The following is a 15,097-nucleotide window of genomic DNA, read 5'->3' as shown; positions in this document are numbered from 1 at the left end:
TTTGTATGCTGCCCCTCTCCACAGACTCGGGGTATCTCACAACAATAGTAAAACAAGTGTGCAGTGTACAGTGAACAAATCTAATATTTAAAAAATATCTAAAAACCCATTAATTTAAAAACATAAACACAAGCCACTGCAGCCATTATAACCATTGCAGCATCCCCACAGTCACATGATCAAAAATTGAGTGCTTGGCAACAGATACCTTTTTATGATGGTTGCAGCCTTTCAAGGTGACCATAAGCCAACTTCTCAGCCATTTCTGCCAAGCAAAGTCCATGGGGGAAGATGGATTTGCTGAACAACTGCAGGGAGGGGGGGGATGAGGCAGGATTCATATAACAGTCATCTGACTTAGTGACAGATGTTCCAATCCCAAATGTGGTTATAAGTCAAGGACTATCTGTATGTTCTTTTAGCTTTCTACCTGATTTTCTACCAAAAGCCAAAATGACAGGCTGGACTTGGGATAGATTCAGAAATTATCAGCTCTAATACACTGATTTAAAAGTGCTATTCTCTTTGGTTTCTCCTGAAACAAATCCAATGAAATTAAAAGCTTCATTGAAGACATGATCTTATGATTTTTATTCCATATTCAAAAGAGAGGGGTTTTTTTAAAAGAAAAAATCATTTTCTGTTTGGCAGCCAGGCATTATTTGAAACGTCCTAAGAATGTTCTGAGCTCCCTGTAGCAGAACATAAATGGATAAAAGGCTATCTACTTCAAAACTTTCCTATATCTCAAGCTAATCGTATACATACATATGATTTATTCCACAGAGGCAGAATGCCATTGGCCAGATACTGAGTTGAATCGGCGGCGAAAGCGTTTTTGCAGCAAAGTGGAAGGTTATGGAAGTGTCTGCAGCTGTAAAGATCCTACACCTATCGAGTTCAATCCTGATCCAGTAAGTACAATAATGGCCCTTATTCTTCACCAACTCTTTCTAGAAACAAAATTTCTATCTAATTACATACAGTAGATGTAACTGACCTATCAAATGATTAATGTGAGATAGATAGATAGACAGACAGACAGACAGACAGACAGATAGATCAGACAGACAGACAGACAGTTCTATCTGGCAATAAAGTTCACCAGACTGTGTAGTTGGGAGTCAGCTTTTTTAAAAAATTATCTTTTATGTTCATCTGATTGTTGTATTTGTCCTTCATGTCTTACCTTTTTTTTTAACCTTTTCAGAATTTTACTTTATTTTCAATCTCCTCCTTTCTTTGCTAACTGCCTACTTTTGTGAATTTGAAATACAAGAGACAAATATAAATACTACTAGGAATCTTTTCTGAATTCTGCAACACATAAGTAGTACATCTTATATGTTGCAGAATCTATAAAGTATAAAGTATAAATAAAATTAAGACCTGGCTTTGCCAGCAGGCGTGGAGACCATGAGTTTTAATATCTGGCACAGATAATTGGGGTTTTTTATAGTTTATAATTGATATTTGACTTCTTTTTTAATATTGTGTTATACAGTATTTATACTGTAGTAAGCCATCCTGAATCCTACAGGACTGGCGGCATAGAAGTCAAATAAATTAAATTAATTAAATTAAAATCTATTTATACAATCCTAATTCTGGAAGTGGTCCGACAATACTGGGTTAAGTTCATAATCTAAGTCTTGAGACTGCAGGCAAGGAAAAATTGCATATATATCCACATATCCTCAAGTTGCCTATGTTGAGAAACTCTGCCTTAAATGTTCAAGTATAAGAATGGACAAAAATAAAAGGTACGATGGGGGAAAGAAGTATTGATGGTCTATCTTAAATTTCTGTTTCTGGTGTTTGGTTTTTTTTAGCTGAAAGACAACAAGGTTTTTGATGTACCTGTCGCTGTCATTGCAGGAAACAGACCTAACTACCTGTACAGGTGAGAGACTGTTAGTAGAGACAAAGGCAGAGTCTCTGGCTGAGGCCTGGAACAAGGCTGCAGCGGAGGCCCTTGACCGAATTGCACCGCTGCGACCTCTCCGCGGCACTAGACCCCGTAGATCTCCATGGTTCAACGAGGAGCTCCGGGAGTTGAAACGCCAGAAGAGACGTCTAGAGAAGCGATGGAGGAAGAGTAAGTCCGAATCCGATCGAACACTTGTAAGAGCTCATATTATGACTTACAAAGTGGCACTCAAGGCAGCAAGATGCGCGTATCATGCCACCTTGATTGCATCAGCGGAATCCCACCCGGCCGCTCTGTTCAGGGTAACCCGCTCCCTTCTTAACCAGGGGGGAGTTGGGGAGCCCTTGCAGAGTAGTGCCGAGGATTTCAACACATTTTTCGCTGATAAAATTGCTCGGATTCGAGCGGACCTCGACTCCAATTGTAAAACAGAGTCAACTGACAACGAGTCAGTCGAGGTGACTGGGGCTAAACGTTTTTGTCCATCTGTCTGGGAGAGGTTTGACTTGGTGACACCTAAGGAAGTGGACAAGGCCATTGGAGCTGTGTGTTCCGCCACCTGTCTACTGGATCCGTGTCCCTCTTGGTTGGTTTCGGCCAGTCGAGAGGTGACGCGGAGCTGGGTCCGTGAGATTGTCAACACCTCTTTGGGGAGTGGGTCCTTTCCGGCTCCTTATAAGGAGGCACTTGTGCGCCCCCTCCTCAAGAAGCTTTCCCTGGACCCAGCCATATTCAATAACTACCGTCCAGTCTCAAACCTTCCCTTTATGGGGAAGGTTGTTGAGAAGGTGGTGGCACTTCAGCTCCAGCGGTCCTTGGAAGAAGCCGATTATCTAGGTCCCCAGCAGTCTGGATTCAGGCCCGGCTACAGCACGGAAACTGCTTTGGTCGCGTTGATGGATGATCTCTGGCGGGCCCAGGACAGGGGCTTGTCCTCTGTCCTGGTGCTTCTTGACCTCTCAGCGGCTTTCGATACCATCGACCATGGTATCCTTCTGCACCGACTAAAGGGGTTGGGAGTGGGAGGCACTGTTCTTCAGTGGTTCTCCTCATACCTCTCTGGTCGGTCGCAGTCGGTGTTAGTAGGGGATCAGAGGTCGACCTCTAGGTCTCTCCCTTGTGGGGTGCCTCAGGGGTCGGTCCTCTCCCCCCTGCTATTTAATATCTACATGAAACCGCTAAGTGAGATCATCCAAGGGCATGGGGGGAGGTATCATCAATACGCCGATGATACCCAGTTATACATCTCCACCCCATGTCCAGCCAACAAAGCAGTGGAAGTGATGGGCCGGTGCCTGGAGGATGTTAGGGCCTGGGTGAGTGTCAACAAGCTCAAACTCAACCCAGACAAGACGGAGTGGCTATGAATCTTACCTCCCAAGGACAACTCCATCTGTCCATCCATTACCCTGGGGGGAGAATCACTGGCCCCCTCAGAGAAGGTTCGCAACTTGGGCGTCCTCCTCGATCCACAGCTGACATTAGGGAAACATCTTTCAGCTGTGGCGAGGGGGACGTTTGCCCAGGTTCGCCTTGTGCACCAGTTGTGACCCTACTTGGACCGGGAGTCACTGCTCACAGTCACTCATGCCCTCATCACCTCGAGGCTTGACTACTGTAACGCTCTCTACATGGGGTTACCTTTGAAAAATGTTCGGAAACTTCAGATCGTGCAGAATGCAGCTGCGAGAGCAATCATGGGCTTTCCCAAATATGCCCATGTTACACCAACACTCCTCAGTCTGCATTGGTTGCCGATCAGTTTCCGGTCACAATTCAAAGTGTTGGTTATGACCTATAAAGCCCTTCATGGCACCGGACCAGATTACCTCAGGGACCGCCTTCTGCTGCATGAATCTCAGCGACCAGTTAGGTCCCACAGAGTGGATCTTCTCTGGGTCCCATCAACTAAGCAATGTCGCCTGGCGGGACCCAGGAGAAGAGCCTTCTCTGTGGCGGCCCCAGCCCTCTGGAACCAACTCCCCCCAGAGATTAGAAATGCCCCCACCCTCCTTGCCTTTCGTAAACAACTTAAAACCCACCTCTGCCGCCAGGCATGGGGGAATTGAGATCCTCTTTCCCCCTAGGCCTTTACAATTCTATGCATGGTATGTATGTATGTATGTTTGGTTTTTATATTAATTGATTTTTAATCATCAATACCAAATTACTATTGTACACTGTTTTATTGTCGCTGTTAGCCGCCCCGAGTCTCTGGAGAGGGGCGGCATACAAATCCAATAAATAAATAAATAAACTGCTATGCAACATCAAGTGGAGAATGATTATTTCTTGCCTGCCTAGTTTATGTTGGAATATAATCTTCAATTTGCAAATGATGTGGTCAGGTTTCCTTGATTTTGTCCTTCTAAACCAGCGGTGTCAAACTGGTGGCCTGTGGGCCAGATGTGTTATGCGCAAGCCATACCCACCCCAGCTCCGCAAAGGGGAAAAATCGTAATGATACATGATGCCGCGAGTTTGACACCCATGCTCTAAACCAGTGTTTCCAACCTTGGCAACTTGAAGATATTTGGACTTCAACTCCCAGAATTCCCCAGCCAGCAAATGCTGGCTGGGGAATTCTGGGAGTTGAAGTCCAGATATCTTCAAGTTGCCAAGGTTGGGAAACACTGCTCTAAACCAGGGGTGTCCAACCTTGGCAACATTATGAGTTGTGGACTTCAACTCCCACAATTCCTCAGCCAGTGCATGGGGGCTGAGGAATTCTGGGAGTTGAGGTCCACAAGTTGTGAAGTTGCCAAAGCTGGAAACCCCTGCTCTAAACAAACAAAGTCTTCTAACCCACAAGGAAGGGAAAAGGAAAGCACACCCAGAGTCAGCTGGAAGGTTTCACCTATAATAGAACAAAAGTGTAAATCTGAGATCCTGCAAATCTCATCCTTTGTTTGTTTATTTGTAAACAATTTATATTCTAAACAGTCAACTCTGAGTGGCATACAATACATAATTTGAGATTAACATGAACAAACATTAGTCATGTTTATATCAGTAATACTAAAGTATTAACCAAATTATTATTATTATTTATTTATTTATTTTATTAATCAGATTTGTATGCCGCCCCTCTCCGCAGACTCGGGGCGGCTCACAACAATAATAATACAATGTAAACAAATCTAATATTTAAGTTAATTTAAAACCCCAATTTAGAAACCAATCATACATACTAACATACCATGCATAAATTTTATAGGCCTAGCGGGAGGGAAAGTCTCAATTCCCCCATGCCTGACGACAGAGGTGGGTTTTAAGGAGCTTATGAAAGGCAAGGAGGGTGGAGGCAACTCTGATATCTGGGGGGGAGTTGGTTCCAAAGGGTTGGGGCCGCCACAGAGAAGGCTCTTCCCCTGGGTCCCGCCAAACGACATTGTTTAGTTGACGGGACCCGGAGAAGGCCGACTCTGTGGGGCCTAACTGGTCGCTGGGATTCGTGCGGCAGAAGGCGGTCCCGGAGATATTCTGGTCCGGTGCCATGAAGGGCTTTATAGGTCATAACCAACACTTTGAATTGTGACCGGAAACTGATCGGCAACCAATGCAGAGTGCAGAGTGGTGGTGTGACATGGGAATATTAGATATATATTCTAAGAATACACTTAAAAGCTAATATGCTAACCCTTCTCTCTTTAGGATGCTGCGGTCTCTTCTGTCAGCACAAGGGGTCAATCCTCAAATGATAACAGTTTTTATTGATGGATATTATGAGGTAAGTCATCAGGAAGAGTGGATCTACTTCTGCTTTGAAAGTGTGTAACTTTGGGAGGGGGGGGGGTGTTTCCAGTTACAACACTTGGATTTTTTACACCAAAGAGTCAGTAAGGCCAGGACTAATCTTAAATTTTAAATTTAAGTCAAATTAAAGTTGCTCCCCTACTATATTCTCTTTATGAAAGATTACATTTCACCGAAAACTTTTGAAAAGGCTCTATGACTATAATAATATACTGTATGTTAATGTGTCATTTTAAAAAGATTGGAATTTGTATGGTAATTCTTACTTTTGTAGAAACAGACAGTAATTTTCATTAGTTCTAAGATATGTGGCAACTGTGGCATTCAGAAACAATGCAACACATTTTGAAAGTCTGGGGATCACAGTGGGCAAGGTACTAATACAAAATTAAGAACTGTATACAGCTTTCACTTCACTTATTATTAAGAATAATAATCATGAATAGTTTCAGAACACGCTGAGGACTATAATGAAAAAGTTAGAGGCCGCAGGTTGTTTACCCTATTCTAGAAACAAATCCTGTTCAATCCCGGAAATCTCTAAAATAAAAGAAAGTTTGTATCCAACCTGGAAGATGAAAATGAATGAGCACAGTTCATTTACAACACACATTTTCTTCTTTTTCTAGGAACCGATGGATGTAGTTGAATTATTTGGCCTGAAGGGAATCCAGCATACGCCCATCAGCATAAAAAATGCAAGAGTCGCTCAGGTGAGCAACTCATTTCATTGCCTTGACTGCCTGCTACTTCCATGAAACCATGAGTTCCATTAGAAAGCCTATTCTGTACTTGTTATCCCCCAGACCCAGGGGTAGGCAAAGTTGGCTCTTCTATGACTTGTGGACTTCAACTCCCAGAATTCCTGAGCCAATCATGCTAGCTCAGGAATTCTGGGAGTTGAAGTCCACAAGTCTTAAAGTTGCCAAGGTTGGAGACCCCTGCTCCAGACTGATTTGTGGTGGATGAGCTCAAGCACAAGCCTTGGCTTTCCACTGGCATTCTGGGCTTGAATTTGTCAGCTGTGAATGGTTAGAAATTTAGGGAATGTATTATTCTTGCTTTGAGACACAAACGAAACAATATATTATTATTATTATGATTATTATTATTATTATTATTATTATTATTATTATTATTATTTGGATTTGTATGCCGCCCCTCTCCGTGGACTCGGGGCGGCTAACAACAGTGATAAAAACAGCATGTAGCAATCCAATAATAAAACAACCAAAAATCCCTTATTATAAAAACCAGACATACATACAGACATACCATGCATAAACTGTAGAGGCCCAGGGGGAAAGAATATCTCAGTTCCCCCATGCCTGACAGCAGAGGTGGGTTTTAAGGAGCTTACGAAAGGCAAGGAGGGTGGGGGCAATTCTGATCTCTGGAGGGAGTTGGTTTCAGAGGGCCGGGGCCGCCACAGAGAAGGCTCTTCCCCTGGGTCCCACCAAAAGACATTGTTTAGTTGACGGGACCCGGAGAAGACCCACTCTATCGGTCGCTGGGATTCGTGCGGCAGAAGGCGGTCCCAGAGATATTCTGGTCCGGTGCCATGAAGGGCTTTATAGGTCATAACCAACACTTTGAATTGTGACCGGAAACTGATCGGCAACCAATGCAGATTGCGGAGTGTTGGTGTGACATGGGCATAAAGATGGTTGGTCTGAATGTTCTAAAAAAAACAGTTTTTCAGTAATGGCTCTATTAGTATTTATAAGAATAAATAAATTTCGAGAAATACCCCCATTCTTATTCCTTCTTTTGTCCCCATACAGCACTACAAGGCCAGTTTGACTGCAACATTCAATTTGCATCCGGTAGGTCAGCTCTTCTATTTTTGCCAGTTTAAACAGGACTATTTATTTAGGGAAATTCTGCTTTGGAATATGCTTGTCTAATGTAACTACTGAGAGTTAGTTTTAATTAATTAAAGGAGTTATAGTAATAAGTACCTAATGCAAACCTGAAAGTTGCAGAGGCTGATAGCAAATATTCCTAATGCCATGCTTTTTAGAAATACAGGTTTTCATTATTTAGTTGTTACTGAAAAGGGAATGTTCTTATTTTTTGGTGAAGATAATACACTGCTGGATTGTCAGCTTTGCAGAAATTCTTACACTGGGTGAAAAAGTGTATATAGATTTGAAGCACCGTAGATTCCTTTCTTATCCTGATTGTTTTGTAGGATGCAAAATTTGCTGTGGTATTGGAAGAAGACTTGGACATTTCCATTGATTTCTTCAGGTATTTATTGACTTCATTTTTTTACCTTGGTCCTATTTTTTTTTGCCAGCAAAGAATTGAGGCTGATACCTCTTCTGTCAGTGTGGCTGGCCAGTTTTAGATGAATATATTGCCATTCATTGACAATGAAAGCATAACTCCATTGAAAGGGAGATGCTGTAGGATAAGAGTTCCTCCATCAAGCCCATCAGAAGAAATTCTGATGGTCAGGAACGATAGTCAGCTGGTTTGGGCAGGTTTGGGTGAACCGGTTGAAGTGACCTACTAGTTCATGTAACTCATTCATGTCATTAGTTTTGCTAGGGCTTCATTGCCTTTGTTCCAAGCCATCTCCTTTTTTAAAAGCATGCTTCAATCTTAAGCAATTCATAGCATTGCTTTCGTAAATTGAATCAGTGTCGGTTTGTTCTTTGAAATTCTTCTCCATTTTCTTAGCTTTCTAAGCCAGTCGATCTATTTGCTGGAAGAAGATGACAGCTTGTATTGCATCTCTGCTTGGAATGACCAGGTCAGTTACCCTGATGCTCCCTCTTATCACATTTCACCTCATTCTCCCCAAACTTGGATAAAGGACTATGTGATAGGTTTCCTGCTGGGGAAGATTTCCTAATTTTTTTCTCTTTTGTTGATTAGGGATACGAACATACCGCTGAGGACCCTTCACTTCTGTATCGTGTAGAGACCATGCCAGGCCTGGGCTGGGTGCTAAGAAAGACTCTGTATAAGGATGAATTGGAGCCCAAGTGGCCAACACCAGAGAAGGTCAGTCTGTTTTCATAGGTTGTTTTTTCTTGCTGAACAAGACTGTGTGTGTGTGTGTATTAGGTCAGTGTTTCCCAACCTTGGCAACTTGAAGAGATCTGGACTTCAACTCCCAGAATTCCCCAGCCAGCATTCAGAATTCTGGGAGTTGAAGTCCAGATCTCTTCAAGATGCCAAAGTTGGGAAACACTGTATTAGGTTGATGGCCAATTGTGCATTACTACCCTCTGGTATTCATGATGAGTTAATGGTAGCTTTTCTTGCACCATCGGGATTATGGCGCCCTCTAACGCTGTTATGGCGAACCCATGGCATGTGTGCCACAGGTGGCATGTGGAGATTGAGGAGGGCAAAAAACGAGCCTACCAGGCCCACCGGAAATTGGGAAATGGGGGAGTGGGGGGTTGTGCACACACGTGAAGGGGGCAGTGCAGTGCAGAGGGTCATGCATGTATGCGCAGGGGGTGGGGCATGTGGGGGGCATTGAATTATGGATGTGGGCACACACATGCTTTTGACACCTGAGGGAAAACAATATTTGCCCTCACTGCTCTAACATACTCTTTCTGACCTTTGCAATTTCCAAATAAGTAAACTCAGTGTTATTACTAAAGACCATGTCGGCTGAGGAATTCTAGAACAGTGATGGCAAACCCTTTTTTCCCTCAGGTGCCGAAAGCATGTGCACGCACACTATCATGCCTGCACGAGTGCCCACGTCCATTTTATCCCCTGCCCATCTGGAAGCCAGAAATAGCCCGTTTCCTAACTTCTGGTGGGCCCTGTCGGCTCATTTTTCACCTTCTCAAGGCTCCAGAGACTTCCCTGGAGTGTGGCGAGTGGAAAAACGCCCTCCCCCATCCCCTCAGAGGCCCTCCAGAAGCTAAAAACACCCTCCCAGAGCCTCCATGCGAGCCGAAAATCAGCTGGCTGCTGCACACATGGGTGCTGCAGATCTGTTGGGCAACAGCACATGTGCCGGCAGATATGGCTCCGCGTGCAGAGGTTCGCCATCATTATTCTAGAACATAAAATCCATATATTGTATACAAAATGCTACCCAAGTTCAGGATACCTGCTCCAACGCTGCAGTTGGAAAGCTTCCTTAATTGGAAAAAGTTATTACTGAAAGGCTTTATTTTAATTTTTTTTAATGCTTGTTTGTTTATTCAATTTTTATGCCGCCCTTCTCCTTAGACTCAGGGCGGCTTACAACATGTAAGCAATAGCACTTTTCACAGAGCCAGCATATTGCCCCCACAATCCAGGTCCTCATTTTACCCACCTCGGAAGGATGGAATGCTGAGTCAACCTTGAGCCCTGGTGATGAGATTTGAACCGCAGACCTACAGATCTACAGTCAGCTTCAGTGGCCTGCGCCACCATGGCTCTACACATACTTGTAGTTTTTAGATTTAAGCAATCGTGAATTGTCCCTCAAATCATCTAGAGTTGAACAAAAAGACAGGAGGGAAAAATTTCAGATGTTGGTACAATAGAACAGAATAAAAGGAAGCCTTCCATCCTTCCGAGGTCGGTGAAATGAGATCCCAGATTGTTGGAAGCAATATGCTGCCTCTGTAAACTGCTTAGAGAGGGTTTTGCTAATAAAATAACTAACTTCATGATAGCTATTTAAAAGACCTGCTACTTTAATAATAATGTCCTGGCCTCTTTTCATTTCTTCCAAATACTGTACACTGAATTCCACTTCTAATCATTTCCTACCACTATGCTCAGAGGGAACAAATTTGGAGGACCTAGGCTGTTGCTATGCCTCCATCTACCATCTGCTTAGAAGTCATTTTACTGATTGGCCTTGGCAAAGCAATTGAGAATGCTTAATGCAAATCTCACAGTTAACATACTTAAATAACATTTAGTCATGCATGCTTGTGTATTTCCTAACAACTTCACATCACGCCCAGCCGTTCATGCAATCCAAATATCACTGCGAGAGCTTGCAGGCTGCAGGGATATACAAGAACAACGAAAGCATTAGAAGTGTTCTGTCTGGGTTCCCCCAGACCTCAACACCAACTGGAAAAAACAGCCAGACACTCTGGTAAAAGCAAAAGTACTTTATAGCTGGAAAAAATAAACACAGCGAAAAACCTGTTCTTCCCAACAGACAGGCTATAATACTTTACAGCAGAGTCCTGATGTCCAGACAATACAGCAAGCTTCTTGCTGGCACACCCACCCCAAGGTTTCAGTACTCAAAGGCACAAACCAGGATTCCAAGACGCCAAAGTTCACAGCCAGGTCCCAAGACTCTCAAAGATAAAACTCCACAAGCCAGGAAGGGTGGGTCTGCCTTTTAGCCTTTCCAAAGAGCACCACACCCAAACCCAGCTGTTGCCTCTTTAATGCTGAAAGTACCTAGCCAATTGGTCCCTTCGCTGTGTAGCTCTTCTCTGTCGCAGATCAATTATGGCTTGTGCATTTTCCTCTAAGGAATTCAGGCTGCTTGCTGGGGAGAGCTCCCTCTGGGGGGACTCTGGCTGTCCTCCCTCTTCTTCAGCCTGGGATTCCTCCTCCTCGTCTGCCTGAACCTCCTGTTCCTCATCCTCTCCCTCTGAGCTGGAAACCGACAGAAGATCAGCCGTTCCCTGAGGGGCCTCAGACGGAACCACAACAAGAAGAAAGGGGAAATGCAATTTTGAAGCATTGAGGTTTTGTTCAATAAGCTCAGTGACTTGCCGTTTTCTCCCATTTATCAGTTTTTATTAGTTTATAAAGTAGCCTACAAATGTACAAAAGTAAATAATAGGAAAAATAGGGAAAGGGAAGAGAAAAGTGAGGGAAAGAAAAGGGAAAAAAGAAACAAAAGGCATTGACTTGCCATTTTCTAACTCTGTAATATCCAGACTATTTTTTTAAAAAATCAAGGACCATTATATGACTAGCAAATGCTTAAACTAATGCTATATAACTATATTAGTGAGGGATTCTAAAATGGCCCTACTTCTAATGTCAAGAGGTATATAGCTAGAGGTATAACAAGCAGGAAGAGGGAGATTGTGATCCCCTTATATAGAGCGCTGGTGAGACCACATTTGGAATCCTGTGTTCAGTTCTCGAGACCTCACCTACAAAAGATATTGACAAAATTGAACGGGTCCAAAGACGGGCTACAAGAATGGTGGAAGGTCTTAAGCATAAAACGTATCAGGAAAGACTTAATGAACTCAATCTGTATAGTCTGGAGGACAGAAGGAAAAGGGGGCACATGATCGAAACATTTAAATATGTTAAAGGGTTAAATAAGGTTCAGGAGGGAAGTGTTTTTAATAGGAAAGTGAACACAAGAACAAGGGGACACAATCTGAAGTTAGTTGGGGGAAAGATCAAAAGCAACGTGAGAAAATATTATTTCACTGAAAGAGTAGTAGATCCTTGGAACAAACTTCCAGCAGACGTGGTTGGTAAATCCACAGTAACTGAATTTAAACATGCCTGGGATAAACATATATCCATCCTAAGATAAAATACAGGAAATAGTATAAGGGCAGACTAGATGGACCATGAGGTCTTTTTCTGCTGTCAGTCTTCTGTGTTTCTATGTCAAAGAAAATAACTGAAATCAAACACAACAAAAAGTATTCCCATTTCGTCCAGATTTTATGCCTACATATAAAGGATGTGTTGGAGCGGAAATCTCTTGAGCATTAATGCCAGGATGCATTCCATTTTCAAAATTGAGAAATAATAAGAGCCAACATCTGAAACTTGGGTAGAGTTATCTTCTGCTTTAAACCTCAAGGGAGTTTTGTAAATGCTTTATGGTGGCTGCAGCAAAATAAGTTGCTCTCAAAGAAAAGCTTCTTCTCCGTGTTGTATTTTGTCTGCTTTCTTCTCTCAGCTTTGGGACTGGGACATGTGGATGCGCATGCCAGAACAACGGAAAGGCCGCGAATGCCTCATCCCAGACGTGTCCCGTTCATATCACTTTGGCATTGTTGGCCTCAATATGAATGGCTACTTCCATGTGAGTGACCCTTCAAATGCAGAAATTATCAGAGTTTGTTGCATAAATCATTAAACCAGAAGCATACACAGATAACTGATACAGCTGGATTCATTAACTTCTTTATAAACATATATATGTTTATTTCCTGTCAAATCGGTAGTCAGGAGCTGAGACAGGAGGAGAACCTGTGGCCTAGAGGTTAAAGCTACTGCCTTGCAGGCAGACTGCCCAGGTTCAAACCTGGTAAGGGTACGGCTAGCTGATGAGAGCAAAATAGCTTGAAATAGATCTATACTAGTCTCCCTTCCTTTTCACTATCAGCAAAAATATGTTACACACACACACACACACACACACTACAAGTAGCAGAGTTCTTCTTCAATATAGTAGCAGTTATAAGTAAAATACAAGCAGCTTCTAATTCAGAGTTCGGAGAGAGACAAGAGTGGGCTGAGCCACGTCCAGCCTTATAGCTTCAGTTTCGATTCTCTGCACAGACTTAGATGTGTTTAGCTCCCATTGGCTGCTATTAGTTGCTATGCCTATTCATTGGCTGATCTTGTTACCATTGGCTCTCCCAATTCATGAATAATCTGGCAGAAATAGTAGCTCCTGTTCATATTCTTATGTATTCACAAAATACCCCCGGGTAGGTGTTGAGAGGTTTCAATTGGAGGAGAAGCACAGTTAGATTGTTCAGTTACACATGCTTCCTTGCTTTTCAGACAATGGCAGCATAATTTTGGAAGGAGGAAAAGGTTTTTTTAGAATAATCTGTGCTACTCTCCCATATTAGTATTTAAAGACCATTAGCAGTAAATTGAATTTCTATGGATGGGCAAAGTAGATTTTAAAATTTTATCTTGTGGGAGAGAAGAAGCCCTCTTGCTTGTGAGCACTAAGAAAAAAAATGAATAACTGTTTTAGGTAATAGAATAGCGGTCTAGACTAACTATAAACTGACCCAAGAAAGCAATCAGTATTGTCTTTGGTTGATTTATTCCCTAATCCCAGTGTTTGCAATTTGTCCTTATAGTCAAATATTGACAAAGCAAAACTCAGCAATTTGTTCACTAAGTGCAGCTGTTCCCAATGATTGCTTTCAGCCTTATCTATGAAACAAACGAGATCGTTTAGCTGCAGTTGCTCTTTCTTATTTGGACATGATGGAAAATATTTTCCTTGTAAATCTTCGATGCAGCAGTAGTATTCATGGTGCTCTCCCTGCTGTACTTCGGAAGAAAAAGTGGAAGGCTAGGGTAAATAATACTTTTTTTCCATTCATATTTTTCTAGGAAGCCTATTTCAAAAAGCACAAGTTCAACACAGTCCCCAACGTACAGCTTAAGAATGTAGAGAGGTAAGTTCAGTATGTAGAGAATATGGAGAAAAAGCTAACCTGGATACCTTCTGAAGTAACCATAAGCTTTCTTCTGTAGGCAACTCACTAATATGAATGTAGCCATACCAGAGAACTTGAGGAATAGGAGCAAGTCAAGACCAACCCAGGCGTGGGTTCCCCCTAGTTTGGACCAGTTCGCCCAAACCAATAGTGACCCGCTGGTGATGTCACAATGATATCACTGTCTGGTTTGGTCAGTGCTAGTCTGTTGGCACCAATATCTTTTTTTTTTTAAGAATTTTTTTAAATTTGTTTTTAATTTTTTTTCTTCTGAGCATGTGCAGGAGCCAAGTTTCTGGCACTGTGCATGCGGTCGCCATCTTGTTTTTGGCTTTTTACCCAGATTTTTCAGCACTACGCAGGAGTGCGCGCTTGAGACGCACCGCGTGGTGTGGAAGGAAGTGAACCAGCAGCGAGGTAAATTAGAACCCACCCAGGATCAACCCTAATACAACACTCTTGACAGGAACCCCTAGTCAGGATGGAAATTAGATTCCCATACCATTCTCAGACAGCAAGGATTTGGACTAACGAAGGGGCTATTTACTAATGCTCAACCAAAGCAGACTTGTAAATTATAATTGAGTGGTTGATTCTTGGCAGCTTGGCATACAAATCTAATAAATTATTATTATTATTATTCTAGTTTGGCTCAAACTAGTATGCATCTATCAATGTTCCATATCAGTTTGTGAGCACAAGGAACAAGAAGAAATAATAAAAGTAGAAAAGCAGAATTAGTTTAGCTGATAGATAAATTAGTGAAGATTGGACTTAATCCCTGGATAGTTCAATAGATTTGCAGCTGGCTGAAGCATAGACCTCAGAGAGTTATTGTTAATGGCGAGTATTCTGAGCAGAGTCAGGTTACAAGCGGTGTGCCACAAGGGTCTGTTCTGGGTCCTATTCTTTTTAATATGTTTGTGAGTGACATAGGGGAAGGTTTGGTAGGGAAAGTTTGCCTATTTGCCGATGACTCTAAAGTGTGCAATAGGGTTGATATTCCTGGAGGGGTCTGTAA

At 42.6% G+C, this 15,097-nt stretch overlaps 1 protein-coding gene across 2 annotated transcripts in view; it reads left to right on the top strand.

The window, feature by feature from the left end:
- POMGNT1 (protein O-linked mannose N-acetylglucosaminyltransferase 1 (beta 1,2-)) overlaps positions 1 to 15,097 on the top strand; it is a 42,005-nt gene that overhangs the window by 15,245 nt on the left and 11,663 nt on the right. For both annotated transcript variants that reach the window (XR_011558582.1, XM_070745806.1), the window contains exons 9-18: positions 787 to 914; positions 1,833 to 1,903; positions 5,585 to 5,660; positions 6,316 to 6,399; positions 7,471 to 7,512; positions 7,881 to 7,939; positions 8,375 to 8,447; positions 8,573 to 8,701; positions 12,567 to 12,692; positions 13,970 to 14,034. Coding sequence is in view for 1 of the 2 variants with exons in the window: in XM_070745806.1 (XP_070601907.1) it covers positions 787 to 914; positions 1,833 to 1,903; positions 5,585 to 5,660; positions 6,316 to 6,399; positions 7,471 to 7,512; positions 7,881 to 7,939; positions 8,375 to 8,447; positions 8,573 to 8,701; positions 12,567 to 12,692; positions 13,970 to 14,034 (853 nt within the window). In the remaining variant the exon portion in view is untranslated. The remainder of the gene's footprint in view (positions 1 to 786; positions 915 to 1,832; positions 1,904 to 5,584; positions 5,661 to 6,315; positions 6,400 to 7,470; positions 7,513 to 7,880; positions 7,940 to 8,374; positions 8,448 to 8,572; positions 8,702 to 12,566; positions 12,693 to 13,969; positions 14,035 to 15,097) is intronic.

Source organism: Erythrolamprus reginae, chromosome 3, assembly GCF_031021105.1.
Source record: "Erythrolamprus reginae isolate rEryReg1 chromosome 3, rEryReg1.hap1, whole genome shotgun sequence".
Lineage (NCBI taxonomy): Eukaryota > Metazoa > Chordata > Lepidosauria > Squamata > Dipsadidae > Erythrolamprus > Erythrolamprus reginae.
This window is presented reverse-complemented; position numbering and strand designations above follow the sequence as displayed.